The sequence below is a fragment of the Portunus trituberculatus genome, chromosome 25 (genome assembly GCF_017591435.1).
Source record: "Portunus trituberculatus isolate SZX2019 chromosome 25, ASM1759143v1, whole genome shotgun sequence".
Taxonomy (NCBI): domain Eukaryota; kingdom Metazoa; phylum Arthropoda; class Malacostraca; order Decapoda; family Portunidae; genus Portunus; species Portunus trituberculatus.
In genome coordinates this window covers 10348518-10375380 of record NC_059279.1, presented here as the reverse complement: position 1 = coordinate 10375380, position 26863 = coordinate 10348518, and the positions used below count along the sequence as shown (strand labels likewise).

The 26863-nt window shown below is 39.2% G+C and overlaps 1 protein-coding gene across 1 annotated transcript; it reads right to left on the bottom strand.

Moving 5' to 3' along the window:
• Positions 1 to 8774: 8774 nt before the first annotated feature.
• Positions 8775 to 10112, bottom strand: LOC123508650. The gene has a single exon (XM_045262493.1). It carries the CDS (start codon positions 10110 to 10112, stop codon positions 8775 to 8777), a length of 1338 nt encoding a protein of 445 aa, XP_045118428.1.
• Positions 10113 to 26863: the final 16751 nt, after the last annotated feature.

Below are 26863 nucleotides of genomic sequence, written 5' to 3'. Positions count from 1 at the left end.
GGCAGCTTCTGGGTGTTTCATTATGCCCTCCTGCCATAGATGGCAAGAAGGATTTTTTGCCAGCTCTGTCCCACACACGGTTTTTAGAACACTTTTTTATACATTCTGATGATATCCCTGTTTTTACTGATGGTTCCAAATCCGACGCAGGTGTTGGATTTAGTGTGGTTTTCCCCTCTTTTTATCGGTGTGGCAGCCTTCCTTCGGTAGCCTCCGTCTTTACTGCGGAGCTATCTGCCATAGTTTTAGCTTTACGGATTACTTTTACTCTCCCGGTGTCGTCTTTTACAATTTTTAGTGACTCGCAGTGCTCTTACTGCTCTCTCTTGCACTGTCTCCCTTAACCCTTTGATTTTATCAGCCCTGGCTTTATCTTCTTCCCCAACGAGGATATCGTGTTGGGTTCTGTCGGATCCCTGGTCATGTTGGTGTTCCAGGGAATGAACACGCAGACCGCCTCGCTAAAGAGGCAGCAAGTCGCGTTACCGTCTCCTTCCCCTGTTCCGTTTCGAGATATATTTCATGCAATTCGTAAGGCGATTGCAGCACTTTGGCAGAGGAGATGGCTAACGGGGGTCGCAACCTTGAAAATGGGAGAGATTACTACTTCCACACTCCCCCAGTGGACTTACACCCATGTCCAGGATCGCCGTGCACAGACTTTATTGGCGCGACTTCGTATAGGTTACACATACCTTATACAAAGGTACCTCCTGACCAGGGACCCTCAACCTTACTGTGATGACTGCTTGGTGCCGCTTACGGTGCGGCACCTACTAGTGGAGTGCCCCAGTTTGACTGACTTAAGACACCGCTACCTCTACCGCTGTCGCGGTAGAAATAGCGGTGTCTATTATATCTCAAAGGTCCTTCGACCAGAGTGTCTGGCCCAGGGCCATGACGTTTTTAATTTTTTTGGGAGAAGCTGGCCTTCTCCCAAACCTGTGAGTTTTATTTTATTATATGTATTTTAATGTTTTATTTAATTTTTTTTTTTTTTTTGTTACTTTAAATTTTATTGTTTTTACCTGTTTTTAGTCACTTTATCATTTTTCTTTTAAACCTTTTTGTTTTCCATTAGGAATTTTAGCGGCGCCATATGACCACCGTTGCGGCGCCTAATTTTAAATCCCCCCCCTTCCCTTCCTGACCGTGTTAATATCGGACCTATTAATTTTAGGGTGAGGCATTTTGTTTCTCGCCCTCCTCAGTGTTTCTCATGTTATTTGTACGGTCACGGTAAAAGCTCCTGCAAGGAGGCTTCCCGATGTGGTAATTGCTCTGCACTAGACTCACATTCTGAGGAGCATTGCAATTCTGCTACTTATTGTTTTCATTGCCGTGATGCTCACCAAGTACGTTTCAGGCAATGCCCTAGGTATCGCCTGGAACAGGATATTTTACAGCTCGCTAACAGTCAGTTCATCAGTTTAGGTAGCGCCCGCCGTGAACTCCTTTACCGCCAGAAGGACGGTACTGGTGCGACATCTTATGCTTCACTGGCCGCTCGCTCTTCAGCTAAGTCTGCCGATCTGAAGACAACTCCTCCTGGTACCTCTCGCTCTGTTGAAGCGTGTGGTCCTGTTCATCTGGCTAACATGCTTGCCGTTTTGTCCAATGACTCAGTTGAGTCATCTCTTAGAAGTGACGAAAACAATATGGACTTGACCAAAGTAACTCATGCAGTAGATGTCCATTTTCCACCTGTATCTCCTAAGCCTTTGAAGGGCCTGACCAAACGGCACCGTGTCTCTGCGGAGTCGATCGATTTAGTTCAGCCTAAACAAAGGTTTCTCCCGGTGTACATGATCGTGAGTCCTCCAGGGACCGTTCTGCAATGGTAGCGCCAGTTGTTTCTGTCCATCCTTCTGTGACGCCCTCCGTCTCAGATCGTGCTTCTTATGATGAGGACGGTCTTAGCATGGAGACGTCCGATGATATTGTCACAGCCGTCCCTCGTGGTCCCGCTGTATCAAAAAGTGCAGTCCAGCCCTACCCTCGTCTTCCGATGACCGGTAGGAATGATGATGGTTCGCATCACTCACCGGTAGGCCGAAAGGCTACGGTTCAACGACCCGGTAGATCTCAAATTCCGGTGTCTTCTCGTCGGTTGATTATTTCTAGTCAGGTGAGTCACGGGCAGCCCCTTCAAAAGGCTCGCCCATCCACTGCACCTAAATAGTCATCTTCAAGCTTCTACTGCGGAACTGTAGAGGCCTTCGCGCCTCGTGGGGAGAACTCCGAGCTTTACTGTCGGAGTTCTCTCCAGCCTGTGTAGCTCTAAAAGAGACTATGCTAGGTGATAGTACTTATTCTAGTCCTCCTGGCTATCGTGCCTTTTTTAGCACTCCTTTCCCTGACTAGGGCACCACGGCTATTCTTGTCCGTCAGGATATACCTGTTATGCCGGTACAACTTAACTCTCCCCTTCAGGTGGTTGCTGTTAAAGTCATTATGGGACGACTGTACACCATTTGCAGTTTATATCTCCCTCCTCGGCTTCCTGTATCCAGGGGTGAGCTTGACGGCCTGGTGCGTCACCTAACTCCGCCTTTTCTTTTGTTGGGAGATTTTAACGGCCGTCACCCATTGTGGGATGAAGGTACTAGTAATTCTCGTGGGGTTTTAATCGGTTCTTCAATTGAGGATGAGAGATTGGAGGTTTAAAATTCTGGGGATGTTACACATTTCCACAGTCCTACTAGGACTTTTACAGCTATCGATCTTTCTCTGTGTACATCTAATTCTTTCCTTGATTTTACTTGACGGGTCCTACCGGATTTATACGGTAGTGACCACTTTCCAATTTTATTACAATCTGTGAACACTGAGCGAACGGTGGCAGACCCTAGGACTGTCGCCGACCTCTTCGCAGAGCACTTTCCCAGTGTTTCCTGGAGGCATCCTGCAGCCCCGGGCGCACGTCAACGCCAGAGAATGGAATCTCTCGGCATAAATTTTTCTTCCACAGGAGGGGAGTCTTATAATGCCCTTTTCTCTGCCTCCGAGTTGCGGACTGCTTTGTCCCAGTGTCATGACTCTTCTCCTGGCCCAGATGATATTCCTTATGCCTTCTTGCGCCACATGTCTGACAGTGCTTTTAATTTTTTACTAAATATTTATAATATGATTTGGCATACCGGTGACTTTCCAACTTCTTGGGCTGTGGCAATGGTTCTTCCATTTCCGAAGCCTGGGAAAGATAATCTTCACGCTACGAACTATCGTCCTATATCGATGGCGTCCTGCATTTGTAAAGTATTAGAAAAGATGGTTAATGTAAGACTCATGTGGTACTTGGAGAGGGGGAAGTACCTTTCCTCAGTACAGTACAGCTTCCGAAAGATGAGGTCTACTACTGATGCTCTTTTATCCTTAGAGTCTTCTATTTGTGAGGCCTTCGCTAATTACCACCATCAAGTAATAGTGTTTTTTGACCTGGATAAGGCCTACGACACAGCTTGGTGTTATGGGATTTTACGTTCCTTGTTTAATTTTGGTCTCCGATGCCACCTTCCTATTTTTATCCAGCAGTTTTTATCCAGACGTCTTTTACGGGTTCGAGTGGGGAGTGTTCTCTCCGATGCTACTGCTTTAAATGACGGTGTCCCACAGGGAAGCATTCTTAGTGTTACGCTATTCGCAGTTGCAATAAATGGTGTTATAGATACTCTACCGGATGCCGTTCTCAGCTCTTTCTATGTGGACGACTTGTGCATCTCTTTTGCTGCTGCTAGGATGTCACTGATTGAGTGAAAGCTCCAACTGGCAATAAATTGGGCGTCCAGTTGGGCCAACATAAACGGTTTTCGATTCTCCACCTCAAAAATCGTGTCTATGCATTTTTGTCAAAATCGTGGCGTCAATCCAGATCCCGATTTATATTTAGCCAATAGACGCATCTCATGTGTGGAGGCCACTCGATATCTTGGCCTATTGTTTGACAGCCATCTTACTTGGGTTCCACATTTCCTTTCTCTTAAAGCGTCTTGCAGGACGGCACTATCCCTTCTTCGTGTTTTAAGTCACACCTCTTGGGGTGCGGACAGGGACACTTTGCTGCTGCTCCATCGTACACTAATCCTTCCTAAGCTGGAATACGGTTGTGAGACCTACTTCTCTGCAACGGAGCCACGGCTACGTGTACTTAATTCCGTGCATCATGCTGGGGTCCGCTTGGCTACGGGTGCATTTCGAACATCTCCAATTCCTAGCTTATTAGTGGATGCTGGCTTCTTGCCGCTCGACCTCCGGCGCCAATCTTCGATGCTTCGATGTTGGTTTCGCACCCCGTCTTTCTGATTCTGTCCCTCGTCTGTCAATATTGCGGGACTCGCGTTCGCAGGCGTATGTCACTCGAACGAGTCTACCTAAACCTTTTGGCCTTCGAGTGGCAAACCTCATGAAGGATTTGTCCATCGATCCCACTCCTGTCTACTCTTTCCGGCTCCCACGAGTTGGTTATTGGCAGCTTCCGGTTGTTTCATTATGCCCTCCTGCCATAGATGGCAAGAAGGATTTTCTTCCAGCTCTGTCCCACACACGGTTTTTAGAACACTTTTTTATCCATTCTGATAACATCCCCGTTTTTACTGATGGTTCCAAATCCGACGCAGGCGTTGGGTTTAGTGTGGTTTTCCCCTCTTTTTATCGGTCTGGTAGTCTTCCTTCGGTAGCCTCCGTCTTTATTGCGGAGCTGTCTGCCTTAGTCTTAGTTTTACAAATTATTTTTACTCTCCGGTTTCATCTTTTACAATTTTTAGTGACTGTCGCAGTGCTCTTACTGCTCTCTCTTCTTTTATTTCCCATCACCCATTGGTTTTATCAGCCCTAGAGTGGCTATATCTACTTACCAGAAGAGGATATCGTATTGGGTTCTGTTGGGTCCCTGGTCACGTTCGTGTTCCAGGGAATGAACACACTGACCGCCTCGCTAAAGAGGCAGCAAGCCATCTCCTGCCCCTGTTCCTTTTCGAGATGTATTTCATCTAATTCGAGTGGCGGTTGCATCAATTTGGCAGAGGAGATGGCTAACGGGGGTCGCAACCTCGAAAATGGGAGAGATCACTACTTCCACACTCCCTCTGTGGACATACACCTATGTCCGGGATCGCCGTGCACAGACGTTATTGGCGCGACTTCGTATAAGTCACACGTACCTTACACAAAGGTACCTCCTGACCAGGGACCCTGAACCTTATTGTGATGACTGCCTGGTGCCGCTTACGGTGCGGCACCTGCTAGTGGAGTGCCCCAGTTTGATTGATTTAAGACACCGCTACCTCTACCGCTGTCGCAGTAGAGATAGGGATATCTCTTATCTTTTTTAGCTTTTTTTTTAGTTATTATATTGGTTTTAACTGCTTTTAGTTGTTTTTATCAACAATTTTCTCTTTTTACATTATTGTAGAGGCGCCAAATGACCACAGATGTTGTGGCGCCTTATGATAAAATCCAATCCAATTCAATCCTTCCCACTCAAACCTGAAGATGACGTCTCGTGGGCCAGGTCAGCCACCTCACGAGAACCTGACAGTTTTTGTGTTTAACCATATGTATAAAGTTACACAAAAAATTGGCTCCAGGGACAAGGGAAACCACCTACTGGGACTACAATGGGAGGGAGCGCTGGTTGCCGTGGACGGGGTACCTCGTCCTCATGCGGACAAGTCGTTTTAAAAAAAGGCCTCACATGATAAGAATGTTTGTCCACGACAGAGCTAAGACCTCCCCTCCCAAAGCATCCCAGCCTGGACACCCAACCATCCAGCACAGGACGGCCCCTATTGGGCGATCCCTCCAGCGGGTGGTTCCGCTGATCCACTGGCAGCCTACGTAGGAACCATTTAGTCTGACCCTTCACTGGCGACCTTACTAGCATGGGTAGCCCTCTCCCCCTTGAAAGGGCAGAGCAGGGGCCTAAGGGCCACAAACATAAACATTCCCTTCCCCCTTCCCTGAAGGAAACACATGACGGGACAGCAGAGTCAACTGGTAAACTTAAACCGTGCGTTTCCCTTCCCCCTTCGTGCGGACCACTCGCGGAAAGATTGGTATGTCGGAAGGGGTGGAGTGCGCTTTGTGATCTTCATTTCTGTTGGTTTGTGTACATTTCTACATGTGCCAGCCCCGCGAAAGGAGAAGATAACTGCCTTGAAGTTTATTCTTCCGATTATTGGACCAGGAAAGCCCATTTCTTTATCATAATGTTAGTTTATAGTTGTTAGGTTTTATTTGGTGTATGCAAACAAAGAAAGAAGTAGAATAATGTTATTTTCATCTATTATATGACAGATCGAAGCATTTTCCTTCCTTCCAGGTCTAGCCCATTATATGTGCACTATATATTATATATAGACCAGGATGACTTACATTTGATGTAAATGAAAAAAAAAATTAACCTAGTGGACTTTTGGTTAGGTTAGGTTAGATTAGCCACTACTGTAGCAGGGAGTAGGTTACGTATAAGAGTTAGAAGTCTCACTTTTTTTGTTAAGTATCATTTATGCATCTATATATTATATATAGACCAGGATGACTTACATACGATATAAAGTGGGAAAAAAAATATTAACCTAGTGCACTTCTGGTTCAGTTAGATTAACCAATACTGTAGCCTGAGAACCTAACTTAACAACTAATGTAGCAGGGAGTTGGTTACTTATAATGGGCTAGAAGTCTCACTTTGTTGGCTGTTATTTTTTTTTCATTTTTTTATTGTTGCTTCATGTTTTGTTGCCTTTCCCAGGCTAACCTAACCTAACTTTTATCTTTAGAAATGGAAGACCTATTAGCATAAGTTCTCGGAAACAAGACAGCATTTGCTTGCTCTCCAAGTGAAACATGGAAGCAAGACTGGAAGAAGCAGAAAAAAGGAAGGAAGAGGCTAGGATTAGGACATGTATAGCAAAAGTAGAACTTGAACAGTTACAAGAAAGGAAGGAAGAGGCTAAAATTAGAACAGAAATAGCAAAAAAAGAACTTGAAAAGCTAAACAGTAGTTAAGCAAGATCCCTTGGAATACGATATTGGGTAATTTAAGGAATGAATCAAACTATGGTTTACATTTTGTTCTAATCAACAATGAAGATAAAGGTTTTACAAGAACATACATACACACTGAACAGCAGCTAAATAAATTTGGCAGTCCATGAGGATGATGAAGCGTTGCTGTACTCAAGCCCAAGTGCAGACTGCATTGTTGCACCCTAAATACATACAACAATAATGATGATTTCACAGAAGTGGGCTCACCTGGTTCAATAATGCGAAGAAAAACACTGAGGAGAATCGGCGTCAGGGAGCGGGGAAGGTGGAAGAGGCGGGCTGCGCTGCTCCTTCGCCGCTCGCCTTCCCCCGCGAGGCGAAGGACTCTCTCGCGGCCCAAAATGCTCTATGTTTACGGTTTGTGTGACGAAGGATCCTCATGCCCGGGGAAGAGGGAAGGGAATGTTTATGTTTGTGGCGGTAAGCCCCCTCTAGCCTAGCTCGCCAGGTCACAGAGGCACGCAAACCCCCCCCCCCATTTGGGGGCCCCCTTTCAGGTCTGAGTGGGAAGGAGGATTCCCCTCTACAAGAGCCTCCTGCAGCAGTCTCCTGTTCTGGGAGTTCTTCTGAGGGACGTATTTCTGCTGCATATGACTCCCTTGTGATGATAAATGTTAACCCATCATTTTCTTATCACGCCTTGCACTCACTTCTCAAGGTGTATGGCACGGTTGTTCACATTCGACTTGTTTATGATAAGAACTTTCCTTCTAACCGCTGCTATATAACTTTTCTGTCATGTGATGAAGCCCGTCTGGCTTATGAACATGTAGCATCCTTGCTGGCTCTGGCTTTAAAACAGAACTTCTCCAATCTCGCAATATTTCGGACAGTGACACGGACTACATCCCAAATCTTTTTGGCCACTATTCAGAGAATTCAGTTCCTGAAGTCCGCCAGATCCCGCCTCCACGTTGGTTTGTGGCCTACTACAGAAATGGGCGCGGAAATTTCATCCACGCCTCCCGGTACTTGTCCAAAGAGATCGGCACGATTCCTGAGGGAAACCTCAAGAAATACGGGAAGGGGGTGCTTGTGCGAGCGATGTTGCAACATCGACCATGTCTTTCTGATGGCATGTTTGAGACTATTAAGGCACATCCCACCTTTAATTACAGTAAAGGTTGTGTGTATCTTTACAAATTTCCTGAAGAAGAAATACTGGGTATGTGTCCTAACTCAGTCCAGAAGGTGACAAAGCTGAATAATTCTACTAGAGTCTCCCAAAGCCTTTTTTGGTCTGGGAGGCTGTGGTCCGACCTGAGGTGGAGCCCGTCTGAGCGTTGCCACTTCTACGTTTCGTCCACCCATAGCTGTCCTAAAAATAGCTTGACGATCCCTAGAGAGCTTTCCCTCGCCCTAATTGCTCTAGAGCTCCGCCCTCCCCCAATCTCTCTCTCTCTCTCTCTCTCTCTCTCTCTCTCTCTCTCTCTGATGGATGGATGCACGTTTATCGTAATGATGATAGTAATAATAACGATAATAATAATAATAATAATAATAATAATAATAATAATAATTGTAATAATGATCATAAAAATAATAATGGTAATAATTATTAATTATAATAATAATTAAAATAATAATAATAATGATAATAATAATAATAATAATATTGATAATTATGATAATCATTTTGACTTTTTTTCCACACCACCTCTGGGGTAAAAGTCATAGGCGCGTTTTTTTAAAGAGGTATCCCCTGTAGGTCTAATCCTCTCTGGTGCTTACTCAGATAACTCGTCGTCTGAGCTCTCTTCGATGTTGACAACGAATGACTCCACAAATCTCTCAACCGCTATGTCTTGTCTTGCATCTTGTTCTTGAAGCTCTTCTGCATGCCTCACTGCCTGCTTCCAGTTTTCTGGTGTTATACTGTCGACAGCTTCTTCAACCAAAGGCTTCAGTTCAGCAGATTTGAAAGTGTTTTTCTTTGCAACGTAACACTTGACCTGAGCCCAGATGAGCTCAATCGGGTTATACTGACAGTGGTATGGGGGCAGCCGTACAACCTTATGTCCTGCCTCTGCAGCAATAGCATCGATGACATAAGTTTTCTTGCCATTGCAGAGTTTCTTTGCAAGGTCATAGAGCTCCACCTTCAGCATGTCGTCCCGTGGTTGTGCTCCCTTCGCTATCAGCCACTCCTTAATGGCTTCTTTTCTCCATGCTGTAGTTGGGTTTCTTTCTAGATGAACAGAATGATAGGATGCATTGTCCATCACAATGACTGAGTTCTGGGGGATATTTGGGAGCAGCTTAGTCTCAAACCATTCTTGAAACACTGTAGCATTCATCTGCTTGTGGTAGTCGCCGTCATTTTTCGCCTGGAAAATGTGCCTTGCATTCGGAACAAACCCTTCTTTGGTTCCTGCATGGACAATAATCAATCTGCTTCCTTTACCAGTAGGCGGGTTCACTCCTGTTGCTTTGTCAGAAGAGGTGTCAATCAAACATTTTCCGACAGTGTAGTTTTGATTTACCCATGTTTCATCAAGGTAAACATAGTTTTCAAATGACTGTTTGCACTGCCGCATTTGTCTTAAAAATCTGGTGCGAGTCAGTGCCACATCACTTCGCTCCATAAGGAACTTGCGGCCATCAATCTTCGAAAATTTAAATCCTATTTTCAATAATATTTTTCGAAGGGACTCGACGCTGCCTTTGTAGGATATTTTTTCCCGGAGAATCTCCGTGATTTTGGAAACTGTAGGGATTTCCTTCCTTTCATATAACTCCAAAACAGTTCTTCTCAGGACACACTGATCAAAATCATCGAAATTTGTCACTGTTGCCGGCTGAGTTTTTTTCGGTGAATGGAACACAGGCTTTTGATGTTCATCTTCTGTCTCCCATTGCTGGTTTAGTTTTGAGCAAATTCTTTTAACTGTACTTTGGCTTACTTTAGTGGCACTGGCTGTCCGAGCAAGAGCTTGCGTGACTGGCAGTAAAGGTCCTCGGTTGGCTTTCTCATCCAAGAAATATCGATTTACGTTGTAAATCACTTCCTTTGCTTGGCTGCGAAGACGAGCACTCTGAGGGGTGGCGGCGGCAGGTCTCTCCATGATGCAGGAACAATCAGGAATGACCGATTCATGTGGATAGGAAGAGTGGAGGAAGCAGGGCATTAATCCGACTCCACCCATTCCCCTCACATCCAGCTCCTAATCTCATTCCACACCTTGTTTCAGGCAAAGGATTAAAAAGGTGTGGCAGGCACCAGGTGCGAAGAGGACTCCAAGTGGGGTGTGGTCACCCCCCGCACAAAAGAGAGAGAGAGAGAGAGAGAGAGAGAGAGAGAGAGAGAGAGAGAGAGAGAGAGAGAGAGAGAGAGAGAGAGAGAGAGAGAGAGAGAGAGAGAGAGAGAGAGAGAGAGAGAGAGAGAGAGAGAGAGAGAGAGAAAGAGAGAGAGAGAGAATGTTGCCCTATCTGCACTTTATGTATTTTGTCAATTGGAATGTTAATGCAGTGGTTCCCAAACTGGGGTCCCCGGACCCCTGGGGGTCCCTGAGAAGGTCCAAGGGGGTCCGCTACTTCTCCCGCCAACCTTAGGAGAGAGGATAGATGGTACCCGTTTTCTTTCACTTTAGCCAGGTGCCGGCGCAGCCGATCGCCACGCACACCGATGATAGCACCTCATTCAACCTGTGATATTTTGGTAACCATAGCATCTAGATGCTTCTGGTTTTTTGCATTGCAAAGAGGAAGAGTCGGTTGTGGACATAATATCATTTGTACTCACTCTTTATTGAATTTCCTAGTATAATCAGTATGTGAATACAAGCTATTTTGTGTGTTTCTCCAAACCTCCCGAGTTAGCGCAGTGAAAAGTATTAAAGTCCCCGAGGTTTAAGGGTTAATTTGAATTTATTACGACGTAGTGTAATGCTCAAATATGTAGGAATGATTTAAGTCTAGAAAGGAAATTATAAGTAGTATTATTATCTTTAAGTAATCTTAAGTATGGAATTAATTATATAAAAATGACTCACTACTTGAATTGATCACAAATAACTTCCCTTTTGTTTTCTTCTTCTCACTAACACTTAAACAAAACACTTAAGCACTTAAAATTCAGCGATTGCGCCATGTGTCGTCAGACTTTTTTGAAAATATTTCAAATGTTTATTTTAAGACTTTCTTCGTGTAGGAATATGCAAATAGTAAATTTACTGCATTGTAATCATATAATGGGTACCTTGGTATGGTAACAGTAACTTCTGATTGGCTGGGGGTCCTCGGATGGGACTTAAATATCTGGGGGGTCCTTAGCATGGTAAAGTTTGGGAACCTCTGTGTTAATGGACAAGGACAGACACACACACACACACACACACACACACACACACACACACACACACACACTTTATTTTTTTATTTTGTGTTTTTTTCTTATTTAATCTATTTTTTTCTTTTTTTTCCCTTAATGATTATCTTCTGTGCTTTGCTTTTTATTTGATTTGTTTTGTCTCTTTCATGTGTCTTTCTTTCTTTCTTTTTCTTTCTTTCTTTATCTTCTTATTTCTTCTTTCTCATTAAATTTATTCCTCATTTTTTATCCTCTTTTTCTCTTTCGTTTCTTTTTTTTCTTCTATTCTCTTCCTTTCTTCCTCCCCATTTTCGTCAATTCTTTGTTTTTTCCTTTGTTTTTTACTGTTTTTTTTTTTTTGTTAACTTGTATCTTCCCTTTATCACATTCCTCTTTTTTCCTCTCTGTTTCTATTCTTGTTTTCTTTCCCATCTCCTTCCTTCTCTTCCCACCTTTCTCCTCCTTCTTTCCCTGACAGTTCGGCCTGTCCTTCACAATGGGATAATCCTCTCGTCTCCTCCCTTCTTCCCCCTCCTTGACCCGCCAGCCAGGTGACCCATGTGCTGCGTGGGCCGGCAGCGTCGCAGAGCTGAGGTGTCACATCCAATAAAAAAACATAATGGTCATTTGCTTTTAGAACAAACACTTTGACGATTACAAACGTATACAGCTTTGTTGTTGCATTTAGTATTTACGACATACTTCATTGATGCTTAACAAAGCGAGAAACACTTGGCCATCACCGTGGTGGGCACCTGAGCGGCAACGCTGGAGGAGTTCCTCAGCCGCGCCGGAGAGACCAGAAAGGCTGTGTAGGAGTATAACATGGTCCTTCTCACCTTCTTTGGTTCCAACCTCCCAGACCGTTTTCATATCGGGCCTATCAACCTTAAGGTTAAGGGCTTTGTTTCTCACCCTCTTCAGTGTTTCTCTTGCTATGGGTACGGTCACGGCAAAAGCTCCTGTAAGGAAGCTTCTAGATATGGTAATTGCTCGGCACTAGATTCACAATCTGAGGAGCACTGCAATGCTACTGCTTACTGTTTCCATTGCCGGGATGTTCACCAGGTATGTTCCAGGCAATGCCCCAGGTATCGCCTGGAGCAGGACATTCTACAACTTGCTAACACTCAGTTCATCAGCCTAGGTAGCGCCCGCCGTTAATTCCTGTACCGCCAAAAGGATGGTACTGGTGCGACATCCTATGCTGCATTGGCTGCTCGCTCTTCTGCTGAGTCTGCCGGTCCGAAGACGACGACAAGTGCTACCTCTCGCTCTGTTGGGGCGGGTGGTCCTGTTCATTTGGCCAATAGGTTTGCCCTTATGTCTCATGACTCAGTTGAGTCACCTGTAAGAAGCGACGAGAATAATACGGACTTGACCAAACTTACCCATGTAGTTGATGTCCATTTCCCTCCTCCATCCCTTAAGCCATTGGAGGGCATGACCAAACGGCACCGCGGCTCTGCGGAGTCGATAGAATTTGCTCAGCCTAAGCAATCTAAGGTTTTTCCCGATCGTGAGTCCTCCAGCGACAGCTCTGCAATGGTAGCTCCAGTTATTTCTGTCCAGCCTGCTGTGACGCGCTCTGCCCCAGATCGGGCTTCTTGTGATGAGGACGGTCTTAACATGGAGACGTCCGATGATATTGTCACAGCCGTCCCTCGTGGACCCGCTGTGTCAAAAAGTGGAGTCCAGCCTGACCCTCGTCCTCCGAGGACCGGTAGGAGTGATGATGGTTCGTATCACTCACCGGCAAGCCGAAAGACAGCGGTCCAACGACCCGGCACATCACAACTCCCGGTGTCTTCTCGTCGGTTAATTATTTCTGGTCAGGTGAGTCACGGGCAGCCCCTTTAAAAGGCTCGCCCGTCCACTGCACCTAAATAGTCATCTTCAAGCTTCTACAGTGGAACTGTAGAGGCCTTCGCGCCTCGTGGGGGGAACTCCGAGCTTTATTGTCGTAGTTCTCTCCAGCCTGTGTAGCTCTACAAGAGACTATTCTAGTCCTCCTGGCTATCGTGCCTTTTTTAGTACTCCTTTACCTGACCAGGGCCACCACGGTGGCACAGCTATTCTAGTCCGTCAGGATATACCTGTTATCCCGTTACAACTTAACTCTCCCCTTCAGGTGGTTGCTGTTAAGGTCTTTATGGGACGATTGTACTCCATTTGCAGTTTATATCTCCCTCCTCGGCTTCCTGTCTCCAGGGGTGAGCTTGACGGCCTGGTGCCTCAGCTGACTCCGCCTTTTCTTTTGTTGGGAGATTTTAACGGCCGTCATCCACTGTGGGATGAAGATGCTAGTAATCCCCGTGGGGTTTTAATCGGTTATTTTATTGAGGATGAGGGATTAGAGGTTTTAAATTCTGGGGATGTTACATATTTCCACAGTTCTACTGGGACTTTTACAGCTATCGATCTTTCTCTTTGTACATCTAATTCTTTCCTCGATTTTATTTGGCGAGTCCTACCGGATGTACACGGTAGTCTGCACTTTTATTGGAATCTGTGAAATCTGAGCCACAGTCCCGGCCCCCACGCTGGGTTTTAGACAAGACAGATTGGCGTCGATTCACAGACCTTAGCTCTTTTATCCGTCCGCTGGCTGGCTTTTCTACTTGTGCTGAGGCTATTGAATATTTTACCGATTTTTTTTACTTCTTTAGCGCTTCAGACAATCCCTAGGACGTCAGGTCGCTTTACTAAGCGTCCCGTTCCTTGGTGGAACGCAGCATGCACTACAGCGGTGAAAGAGAAACAGGCAGCTTTCTCTCGTCTCCGGCCGCGTTTTGAAAGAGGCACAAAGAGCTTCGTGGAAAGCCTATGTCTCTTCCATAAACGTCCGCACCCCTCTTACGGATGTCTTCAACAAAGTCTGCCGAATTGCTGGGAAGTATTCTGCTTCTTCCCCACCAATTTTGTTGTCTGCTGGGCGAACGGTGGCAGACCCTAGGAATTTCGCCGACCTCTTCGCGGAGCACTTTGCCAGTGTTTCCCAGAGGCATCCTGCAGCTCCGGGCGCACGTCACCGGCAGAGAATGGAATCTCTCGGCATAAACTTTTCTTCCGCTGGAGGGGAGTCTTATTATGTCCCTTTCTATGCTTCCGAGTTGCGGACTGCTTTTTCCCAGTGTCACGACTCTTCTCCTGGGCCTTCTTCCGCCCCATGTCTGACACTTCTTTAAACTTTCTTTTAAATCTTTATAATATGATTTGGCATACCGGTGACTTTCCATCTTCTTGGGCTGTGGCAGTGGTTCTCCAATTTCCGAAGCCTGGGAAAGATAATCTCCAGGCAACGAACTACCGTCCTATATCTTTGACATCCTGCATTTGTAAAGTTTTAGAAAAGATGGTAAATGTAAGACTCATGTGGTACTTGGAGAAGGGGAAGTACTTGTCACCGGTACAGTACGGTTTCTGAAAGATGAGGTCTACTACAGATGCTCTTTTATACCTAGAGTCTTCCATTTGTGAGGCCTTCGCTAATCTTTATTGACCTGGAGAAGGCCTACGACACGGCTTGGTGTCATGGCATTTTACAGTCTTTGTTTAATTTTGGCCTTCGTGGCCATCATCCTCTTTTTATCCAACAGTTTTTATCCAGACGTTTTTTACGGGTTCGAGTGGGGAGTGTTCTCTCTGAGGCTATTGCTCTAAATGACGGCGTTCCACAGGGAAGTATTCTTAGTGTTACATTATTTGCAGTCGCCATAAATGGTGTGATTGATACTCTTTCAGATGGCATTCACAGCTCCTTATATGTTGATGATTTATGTACTTCTTTTGCTGCTGCTAGGATGTCACTGATTGAGCGCAAGCTCCAACTGGCGATCAATAGGGTGTCCAGTTGGGCCAACATGAACGGTTTTCGATTCTCCACCTCGAAGACCGTAGCTATGCATTTTGTCGCAACCGTGGTGTCCATCCAGACCCTGATTTATACCTCGCCAATAGACGCCTCTCATGCGTGGAGGCGTCTCGATATATTGGCCTTTTATTTGACAACCGTCTCACCTGGGTTCCCCAATTCCGTTCTCTTAAGGCGTCTTGTCGGCAGGCATTATCCCTTCTTCGGGTTTTAAGTCACACCTCTTGGGGTGCGGACAGGGACACGTTGCTGCTTCTTCACCGTACACTCATACTTCCGAAGCTGGAATACGGCTTTGAGATCTAGTCATCCGTAACGGATCCACGACTACGCACGCTTGACCCCGTGCATCATGCTGGGATCCGCTTGGCTACGGGTGCATTTCGGACATCTCCAATACCTAGCCTTCTAGTGGATACTGATTTCTGGCCGCTCGACCTCCGGCGCCAGTCTTCGATGCTCCGGTGTTGGTTTCGCACCCACCGTCTTCCTGAATCTGTCCCCTGTGTGTCAATGTTGCGGGACTTGCGCTCGCAGGCGTATGTCACTCGACCGAGTCTCTCTAAACCTTTTGGCCTACGAGTTGCAAATCTCATGGCAGAGTTATCTATCGATCCCACTCCTGTGTACTCTTTCCGGCTCCCCTGAGTTGGTTATTGGCAGCTTCCTGTTACCTCATTATGCCCTCCTGCCATGGATGGCAAGAAGGATTTTCTACCAGCTCTGTCCCACACACAGTTTTTAGAACACTCTTTTACGCATTCTGATGATATCCCTGTTTTTACTGATGGTTCCAAATCCGACGCAGGCGTTGGGTTTAGTGTGGTTTTCCCCTCTTTTTATCGGTGTGGCAGCCTTCCTTCAGTGGCATGTGTCTTCAATGCGGAGCTGTTTGCCATAGTCCTACCTTTACAGATTATTTTTTACTCTACCGGTTTCGTCTTTTACAATTTTTAGTGACTGTCGCAGTGCTCTTACTTCTCTCTCTTGCCCTATATAATTTAACCCTTTGGTTTTGTCAGCCCTGGAGTGGCTATATCTTCTAACACAACGAGGATATCGTGTTGGGTTCTGTTGGGTCCCTGGTCACGTAGGGGTTCCAGGGAATGAACACGCAGATCGCCTCACTAAAAAGGCAGCAAGTCGCGCTCCATCTCCTTCCCCTGTTCGTTTCGAGATGTATTTCACACTATTCGTGTGGCGGTTGCAGCAATTTGGCAGAGGAGATGGCTAACGGAGGTCGCAACCTCGAAAATAGGAGAGATCGCTACTTCCACTATCCCTTAGTGGACATACTCCCATGTCCGGGATCGCTGTGCACAGACTTTATTGGCGCGACTGCGCATAGGTCACACGTACCTTACACAAAGGTACCTGATGACCAGGGACCCACAACCTTACTGTGATGACTGCTTGGTGCCGCTCACTGTACGGCACCTTCTTGTAGAGTGCCCTAGTTTGATTGAGTTACGACACCGCTACCTCTACCGCTGTCGCGGTAGAGATAGCGGTGTCTATTATAACTCAAAGGTCCTTGGACCAGAGTGTCTGGCCCAGGGCCATGACGTTTTAAGGTTTTTGGGAGAAGCTGGGCTTCTCCCAAAGCTTTGAATTTTATTCTTGTTTTATTTTGCATTTTGATATTTTATTTCGTTTTATTGTCTTTTTTAGTTTTTAAATATTGTATTGTATCTCTCTCTCTCTCTCTCTCTCTCTCTCTCTCTCTCTCTCTCTCTCTCTCTCTCTCTCTCTCTCTCTCTCTCTCTCTCTCTCTCTCTCTCTCTCTCTCTCTCTCTCTCTCTCTCTCTCATACACAGACACACATGCATATTATTATTATTATTATTATTATTATTATTATTATTGTTACATAAGTTTTAATTTCTTTTGTATTTTCGCACAAACACGCGATCGTAATATAGCAAAATATGAAACTAAATGCATTTTATTTATTTATTTATTTATTTATTCTTTCTTTCAGATACCTAGCAACTAGCTGTTCTTTTCCTGAATTACATTACACTTTCCGATGTGGAAGTTCCACCGCCAGAGGGAACGTGTATGATGTCTGCAAAAAAATATGGGAGCATCTATACGATCTATATTTCCCAGAATTGACAAAGGAAGAATGGCTCAAAATTGAAGAAGGCTTTCACTCTCAAGCACAGTTTCCTAACTGCATAGGAGCAATTGGTGGAAAGCATGTGAGGCTCACTGAACCAACAGGCAGTGGTTCTACATACTTTTGTTACAAGAAGTTTTTTTCAATGGTGTTACTGGCTGTATGTGATACAAATTACAGGTTTACTTATTGGTTCTTATGGTAAAGCATCAGACTCCTCAATCTACAAAATCAGTGACCTCTACCAAAAAATGCAGCAAAATACATTGAACATCCCAAGCGATAAACCAGTGTCAACCAATGGAGACCCACTTCCCTTCGTTTTTGTTGGTGACGAAGCCTTCGGTCTCTCTACTCACATGCTACGACCATATGGGGGGAAAAATCTCCAACACAAGAAGAAAATTTTTAATTATCGCTTATCAAGAGCTAGGCGATACATAGAAAGTACTTTTGGCATTCTGACAAATAAATGGCGCATATTCCACAGACCAATAGATGTAAATGTTGAGAATGCTGAAAATCTTATCAGTGCATGTTGCACTTTCCACAACCTTGTAAGAGAAAGGGATAGTGTAGAGTTTGAAAACACACTGAATGTTGTAGGTCTGAATTGTATTGGTGCAATACTGCTTAAGCAGGAGGCCCTCGATCAGCTCTAACAGTAAGTAAAAAGTTTTCAAAATATTTTTCCAGTAAAGGATCAGTGTCTTGGCAAGAAAGGTTGATTGGATACAAAGTGTAGGTAGTGACTAGTGAATGTAAATAAGCATACAGTTAACCAACTCACTCATTCACTAAAAACTCACTCAATCACTCACTCTCACATATTCATTTTCACACACACACACACACACACACACACACACACACACACACACACACGTAGAGAGAGAGAGAGAGAGAGAGAGAGAGAGAGAGAGAGAGAGAGAGAGAGAGAGAGAGAGAGAGAGAGAGAGACAGAGAGAGAAAATAGGATAACTGTTTTAATTTCTTTCGAAATTATTTTATTTTTGTGAGTAATGTATTCGAGATGCATCATTATTCATATTAAGTACAGTGTATAGCGGAGTAGCATATGGACTATTGTAAAAGTGTATATCGGAGTAGCATATGGACTACTGTAAATAAAATAACATACTTGCTTTGTTTTTTCCTGAAGAATCCATCTCTTCGAAGCCGGGCACGAAGATGGTACACAATTCTTCCCATGCCTTGGCTTTCACAATTTTGTTGCTGTATTCATTATAGCGCACGTCCCAAATCGCTGGGCGATCTTCAATTTCAATAATAAAACGACCTATGTCGAGTAAAGCCATGGTCAGTGTAGCTCGGAGCAATGGGTATGTACACAAGCACGTGCCCACCCTGACTGACTGACAGTGGCAAGTGGCGGGAACAACACGGCGACAAAGCCACGCCACGCCTGTGGCGGGGATGAGCGACTGAGAGCCACAGTCGCTAGTGTGCGCGACAAAACTTGAAAACAATGGAAACCTATGGGAGACTACATCCCCGCAACACGATGCTGTGGCTTTGTGGCGCCATAGAGTCGCTACTGTGCTCCCGGCCTTTTTATATGTTTTTAAGGTGTTTTATGGAAAAAAAACAATATTTCGATTTAATATTTTGTATATTTAAGTCATTTTACATGGTTATTCTTCAAAAAAATAAAATTGATAAAAAGAAGCTAATATAGAGAAACCAAAGTAAAAGTCACAAAAACGTGTTATTTTATTAGTTTTCAGCTATTTTCCACCAAAAACACAGAAATGCAGGCAAAACGCATGATTACACACTATATCTGTTAATGAACTGAAATATGTCAAACACGGGTTTAGTTGGTGTTTTCCAGCATTTTATGCACTAAAACTTAGAAATGAAAGTAAACCACTATATTTGTTAAAACATCTTATGTCTTGTTAAGGTGTTTATGAAAAAAAAAAACAATCTCGATTGAAATATTTGTATTTTCAATTAATTTTACATTGTTATGCTTCCAAACGATAAAATTGATGAAAACATGCTAATATATAGAAACCAAAGTAAAAGTAACAAAAATGAGTTTTTAGTAGTTTTCAGCGTTTTTGCACCAAAACACAAAAGTGCAGGCAAAACGCATGATTACACACTATATGTTTTAATGAATTATATCAAAGATGAGTTATTTTGGTGTTTTCCTGCATTTTATGCACCGAAACATAAAATGTAGGCAAAATACAATATTTGTTAAAACATCCTATTTATGTGTTCTTAAGGTGTTTATTGAAAAAAAAAACTATTGAAATGATTGTATATTCAATTCATTTTACATACTTATACTTCAAAATGATAAAATTGATGAAAACATGCCAATATAGAGAAACCAAAGTAAAAATAACAAAAACATGTTATTTTAGTAGTCTTCAGCGTTCTTACACCAAAACACAGAAGTGCAGGCAAAACTCATGATTACACTCTGTCTATATGTTTTAATGAACTGATATATGTAAAAATGTGTTATTTTGGTGTTTTCCAGCATTTTTTGCACTAAAACTTAGAAATGAAAGTAAAACACGATATTTGTTAAAACGTCTTATGTAATTTAAAGGTGTTTATGGAAAAAAAAATTATCTCGATTGAAATTTTTGTATATTCAATTTATTTTACATTGTTATGATTGAAAACGATAAAGTTGACGAAACCAAAGTAAAAGTAACAAAAACGTGTTATTTTAGTAGTTCTCAGCTTTTTTCCACCAAAATACAGAAATGTAGGCAAAACGCATGGTTACACTCTATATGTTTTAATGAATTGATATATGTCAAAAATGTGTTATTTTGGCGTTTTCCAGCATTTTATGCACTAAAACATATAAATGAAAGTAAAACACTATATTTGTTAAAACGTCTTATAAAGTTTTTAAGGTCTTTATAGAAAAAAAAAACTATCTCGATTGAAATTTTTTTACATTCATAGGTAAACCAAAAGTAAACGAAAGTAAAAGTAACAAAAACGTGTTATTTTAGTAGTTATCAGCGTTTAAGCACCAAAACACAAAAGTACAACCAAAACGCATGATTACACACTATATGTTCCAATAAACTGAAAAATGTCAAAAATGCGTTAATTTGTTGTTTTTCCAGCATATTATGCACCAAATCTTAGAAATGCAGGCAAAACACTATATTTCTTAAAACGTCTTATTTATTTGTTTTAAGGTGTTTTATGAAAAAAAAAAAAAACTATCTCGATTGAAAATGTTTTTTCAATTCATTTTAGAATGTTCTGCTTCAAAACAATACTGCTGATGAAAACATGCCATTATAGAGAAACAAAAGTAAATGTAAGAAAAACTTATTATTTTAATAGTTTTTAGCTTTTTTCCACCAAAACACACAAATGCTGGCAAAACGCATAATTACACATTATATGTTTTAAGGAACTAAAATATCTGTGATAAGGGTTACTTTAGTGTTTTCCAGCATTTTATGCACCAAAACTCAGAAATGTAGGCAAAAACACAATATTTTTTAAAACATCTTATTTATGTGTTTTTAAGGTGATTTATGGAAAAAAAACTATTTCGATTGAATATTTTGTATATTTAAGTCATTTTACATGATTATTCTTCAAAACGATAAAATTGATGAAAACAAGCTTATATAGAGAAACCAAAGTAAAAGTAACAAAAACATGTTATTTTAGTAGTTTTCGGCTTTTTTTTCACCAAACACAAAAATGCAGGGAAAACGCATGATTACACTTTATATGAATTAATGAACTGAAATATGTCAAACATGGGATATTTTGTTTTTTTCCAGAATTTCATGCACTAAAACTTAGAAATGAAATTAAACCACTTTATTTCTTGAAAAGTCTTTTTTATATGTTTTAAGGTGTTTATGGAAAAAAAACTATCTCAATTGAAATTTTCGTATTTTCAATTCATTTTACATTGTTATGCTTCAAAACGATACAATTGATGAAAACATGCTAATATAGAGAAACCAACGTAAAAGTAACAAAAACGTGTTATTTTAGTAGTTTTCAGCGTTTTTGCACCAAAACCCAGAAGTGCAAGGAAAACGCATAATTACACGCTATATGTTTTAATGAAATGACTTTTATGCACTACAACCAAGAAATATAGGCAAAAGAATATATTTGTTAAAACGTTTTATTTATGTGTTTTTAGGGTATTTTATGAAAAAAAAAAATCTCAATTCAAAATATTGTATTTTCAATTCATTTTACATTGTTTGCTTCAAAATTATAAAACTGATAAAAAAATGACATTATAGAAAACCAATGTAAATGTAAGAAAAACGTATTATTTTAGTAGTTTTGTAGCTTTTTTGCACCAAAACATACAAATGCAGTAAAAAACGCATGATTACACATTATATGTTTTAAGAAACTGAAATATCACAGAAATGGGTTATTTTGGTGTTTTGCTGCATTTTATGCACCAAAACTAAAAAATGTAGAAAAAAAACAATATTTGTTAAAACATCTTATACATGTGTTTTAAAGGTGTTTTATGGAAAAGCTATCTCGATTGAAACTTTTTTTATATATAAGTAATTTTAAGTGGTTATCTTCAAAACGCTAAAAGTAATGAAAACAAGCTAATATAGAGAAAATAAAGTAAAATTAACAAAAACGTGTTATTTTAGTAGTTTTCAATTTTTTTCCACCAAAACACAGAAATGCAGGCAAATCTCATGATTACACACTATATGTTTTAATCAACTGAAATATGTCAGCATTTTATGCACCAAAACTCAGAAATGAAAGTAAACCACTATATTTGTTATAAAGTCTTATTTATATGTTTTTAAGGTGTTTTTGGAAAAAAAAAATCTCGATTGAAATTCTTGTATTTTCAATAAATTTTACATTATTATGCTTTAAAACGATAACATTTATTAAAACATGCTAATATATAGAAGCCAAAGTAAAAGAAACAAAAACGTGTTATTTTAGTAGTTTTCAGCGTTTTTGCACCAAAACACAGAAGTGCTAGCAAAACCCATGATTACACACTATATGTTTGAATGAAAAATTAGTTATTTTTTGTGTTTTCCACCATTTTATGCACCAAAACCTAGAAATATAGGTAAAATACAATATTTGTTAAAACATATTATTTATGTGTTTTTAAATTGTTTTAGGGGAAAAAAACTATCTCGATTGAAAATTTTGTATAATTGTCATTTTACATGGTTATTCTTCAAAACGCTAACAATTGTTGGAAAGAAGCTAATATAGATAAACCAAAGTAAAAATAACAAAAACGTGTTATTTTAGTACTTTTCAGCTTTTTTCCGCTAAAACGAAGAAAGACAGTGTTAAAAATTAAAGTAAACCACTATATTTGTTAAAAAGTCTTATTTATATGTTTTTCGGTGTTTATGGAATAAAACTCTTGATTGAAATTTTTGTATTTCCAATTCATTTTACATTGTTACGCTTCAAAACAATAAAATTGATGAAAACATACTAACATAGAGAAACCAAAGTAAAAGTAACAAAAAACGTGTAATTTTAGTAGTTTTCAGCGTTTTTGCACGAAAACACAGAAATGCAGGCAAAACGGAAGATTACACACTATATGTTTTAATGAAATAGAGAAATGCAGGCAAAACGGAAGATTACACACTATATGTTTTAATGAAATAGACTATGTAAAAAATGGGTTATTTTGGTGTTTTCCAGACTCTTATGCACTAAAACCAAGAAATGTCTTATTTATTTGTTTTTAAGGTATTTTGTTTAAAGAAAACGTATCTTTATTGAAAATTTTCTATATTTAAATCATTTTAGATGGTTATTCTTCAAAATTATAAAATTGATGAAACGAAAGTATAAGTAACAAAAACGTGTTATTTTAGTTGTTTTCTATTTTTTTGCACCAAAACACAAAAATGCAGGCAAAGTGCATGATTATACACTATATGTATTAATGAACTGAAATATGTCAAACACGTGTGTTTTCCAGCATTTTTTTGCACTAAAAGTTAGAAATGAAAATAAACCACTATATTTGTTAAAAGTCTTTTTTGTGTTTTTAAGGTGTTTATATAAAAAAACCTATTTCAATTATTATTATTTTTTTTTCAAATCATTTTACACTGTTATGATTCAAAACGATAAAATTGATGAAAACATGCTAATATAAAGAAACCAAAGTAAAAGTAACAAAGACGTTTTACTTTGGTAGTTATCCGCGTTTTGGCAAAACACATGATTACACACTATATATTCTAATTAAGTGAAATATGTCAAAAATGGGTTATTTTGGTGTTTTCCAGCATTTGATTCACCAAATCTTAGAAATACAGGCAAAACACTATATTTGTTAAATTGTCTTGTTTCTGTGTTTCATGAAAAAAAAAAATATCTCGATTGAAAATATTGTATTATAAAATTCATTTTACATTGTTCTGCTTCAAAACTATAAAACTGATAAAAAAAAACTTGCCATTATAGAGAAACCAAACTAAATGTAAGAAAAAACGTGGTATTTCAGAAGTTTTCAGCTTTTTTCAACCAAAACATACAAAAGGCATGATTACATTTTATATGTTTTAAGAAAATTAAATATCTCATAAATGGGTTACTTTTGTGTTTTCCAGCATTTTATGCACCAAAAGTCAGAAATTTAGGGAAAACGCAATAATTGTTAAAACATCTTATTTATGTGTTTTTAAGGTGTTTTATGGATAAAAACTAACTCCATTGAAAATCTTTTATTTAATTTTACATGGTTATTTTTCAAAACGATAAAATTGATGAAAACAAGCTAAAATAGAGAACCCAAAGTAAAAGTAAAAAAAACGTGTTATTTTATTAGTTTTCAGCTTTTTTCCACCAAAACGAAGAAAGCCAGGCAAAACGCATAATTACACACTATATGTATTAATGAACTGTAATATGTCAAACACGTGTTATTTTAGTGTTTTCCACCATTTTATGCCCTAAAACTTAAAACTGAAAGTAAACCACTATATTTGTTGAAAAGTCTTATTTATTTGTTTTTTTTCTGGATTTTCAATTCATTTCAATTCATTCTTCAAAATAAAATTGATGAAAACATGCTAATATAGAGAAACCAATGTAAAAGTAACAAAAACGTGTTATTTTAGTAGTTCTCAGCGTTTTTGCACCAAAGCACAGAAGTTCAGGCAAAACACATGATTACACACTGTATAATTTAATTAATTGAAATGTCAAAAATGGTTTATTTTGGTGTTTTCCAGACTTTTATGCACCAAAACCAAGAAATGTAGGCAAAACACTATATTTGTTAAAACGTCTTATTTATGAGTTGTAAAGGTTTTATAAAAAAAAAAAAAAACATCTCGATTGAAAATATTGTGTTTTCAGTTCATGTTAGAGTCTTCTGCCTCAAAAACTATAAAACCGATTAAAACTTCCCATTATAGAGCAAACAGAGTAAATGTAAGAAAAACGTGTTATTTTAGTAGTTTTCAGCTTTTTGCACCAAAACATACAAATGCAGGAAAAACGCATGATTCCACATTATATGTTTTAAGAAACTGAAATATCATAAATGGGTTATTTTAGTGTTTTGCAGCCTTTTGTGCACTAAAAGCTAGAAATGTAGGCAAAATACAAGATTTGTTAAAACATCTTATTTATGTTTTTAACTTGTTTTAGGGGAAAAAAATCTCGATTGAAAATTTTGTATATATCATTTTACATTTTTATGCTTCAAAACAATATAAAATTGATGAAAACATGCTAATATAGAGAAACCAAAGAAAAAGTAACAAAAACGTGTTATTTTAGTAGTTTTTACACCAAAACACAGAAGTGCAGCCAAACGCATTATTACACTCTATATGTTTTGATAAACTGATATGCTAAAAATGTATTATTTTGGCGTTTTTCAGCATTTTATGCACTAAAATTTATAAATGAAAGTAAAATACTATATTTATTAAAACGTCTTATTTATGTGTTTTTAAGGTGTACTATTTCGATTGAAATTTTTGCTTTGTCAATTCATTTTATATTGTTATAATTAAAAACGATAAAATTCATATATATATATATATATATATATATATATATATATATATATATATATATATATATATATATATAGATAGATAGATAGATAGATAGATAGATAGATAGATAGATATATATATATATATATATATATATATATATATATATATATATATATATATATATAGATAGATAGATAGATAGATAGATAGATAGATAGATAGATATATATATATATATATATATATATATATATATATATATATATATATATATATATATATATATATATATATAAATAACACGTTTTTGTTACTTTTACTTTGTAAAAGTAACAAAAACGTGTTAATTTAGTAGTTTTAAGCGTTTATGCACCAAAACTCAGAAGTGCAGGCAAAACGCATGATTACACACTATATGTTTTAATGAAATTAAATATGTCAAAAATTGAATAATTTGGTGTTTTCCAGACCTTTATGCACCAAAACCAAGAAATGTAGGCAAAACACTATCTCTGTTAAAACTTCTTATTTATGTGTTTTTAAAGTATTTCATGAAAAAAAAAATTATCTGGATTAATAAAGTTTTTTCAATTCATTTTACATTGTTCTGCTTCAAAACTATAAAACTGATAAAAACTTGCCATTATAGAGAAACCAAAGTAAATGAAAGAAAAACGTGTTTTTTAATAGTTTTCAGCATTTTTTGCAACAAAACATACAAATGCAGGAAAAACGCATGATTACACATTATATTTTTTAAGAAACTGAAATATCACAGAAATTGGATATTTTGGTGTTTTGCAGCATTTTATGTACCAAAACTCAAAAATGTAAGAAAACACAAAATTTGTTTAAAATCTTATCTATGTGTTTTAAAGGTGTTTTTGGGAATAAAAAAAATATTGATTGAAAATTTTATATATTTAAGTCATTTAACATTGTTATTCTTCAAAACGATAAAATTTATTAAAACAAGCTAATATAGAGAAACTAAAGAAAAAGTAACAAAATCGTGTTATTTTAGTAGTTTTAAATGCAAGCAAAACGCATGATTACATACTATATGTTTTAATGAACTTAAAAATGTCAAGCACGGGTTATTTTAGTGTTTTCCAGCATTTTATGAAAAATTTATCCCTTGATATGAAAGTTAACTACTATATTTGTTAAAACGTCTTATTTATGTGTTTTCAGGTGTTTATGAAAAATAAAAACTATCTTGATTGAAATTATTGTATATTCAATTCATTTTATATTGTTATGCTTAAAACAATAAAATTCATGAAAACATGCTAATATAAAGAAACCAAAGTAAAAGTAACAAAAAAGTTTTATTTTAGTAGTTTTCAGCCTTTATGCACAAAAACACAGAAGTGCAGGCAAAACTCATGATTACACACTAAATGTTTTAATGAAATGGTATATGTCAAAAATTGGTTAATATGTTGTTTTCCAAACTTTTATGCACCAAAACCAAGAAATGTAAG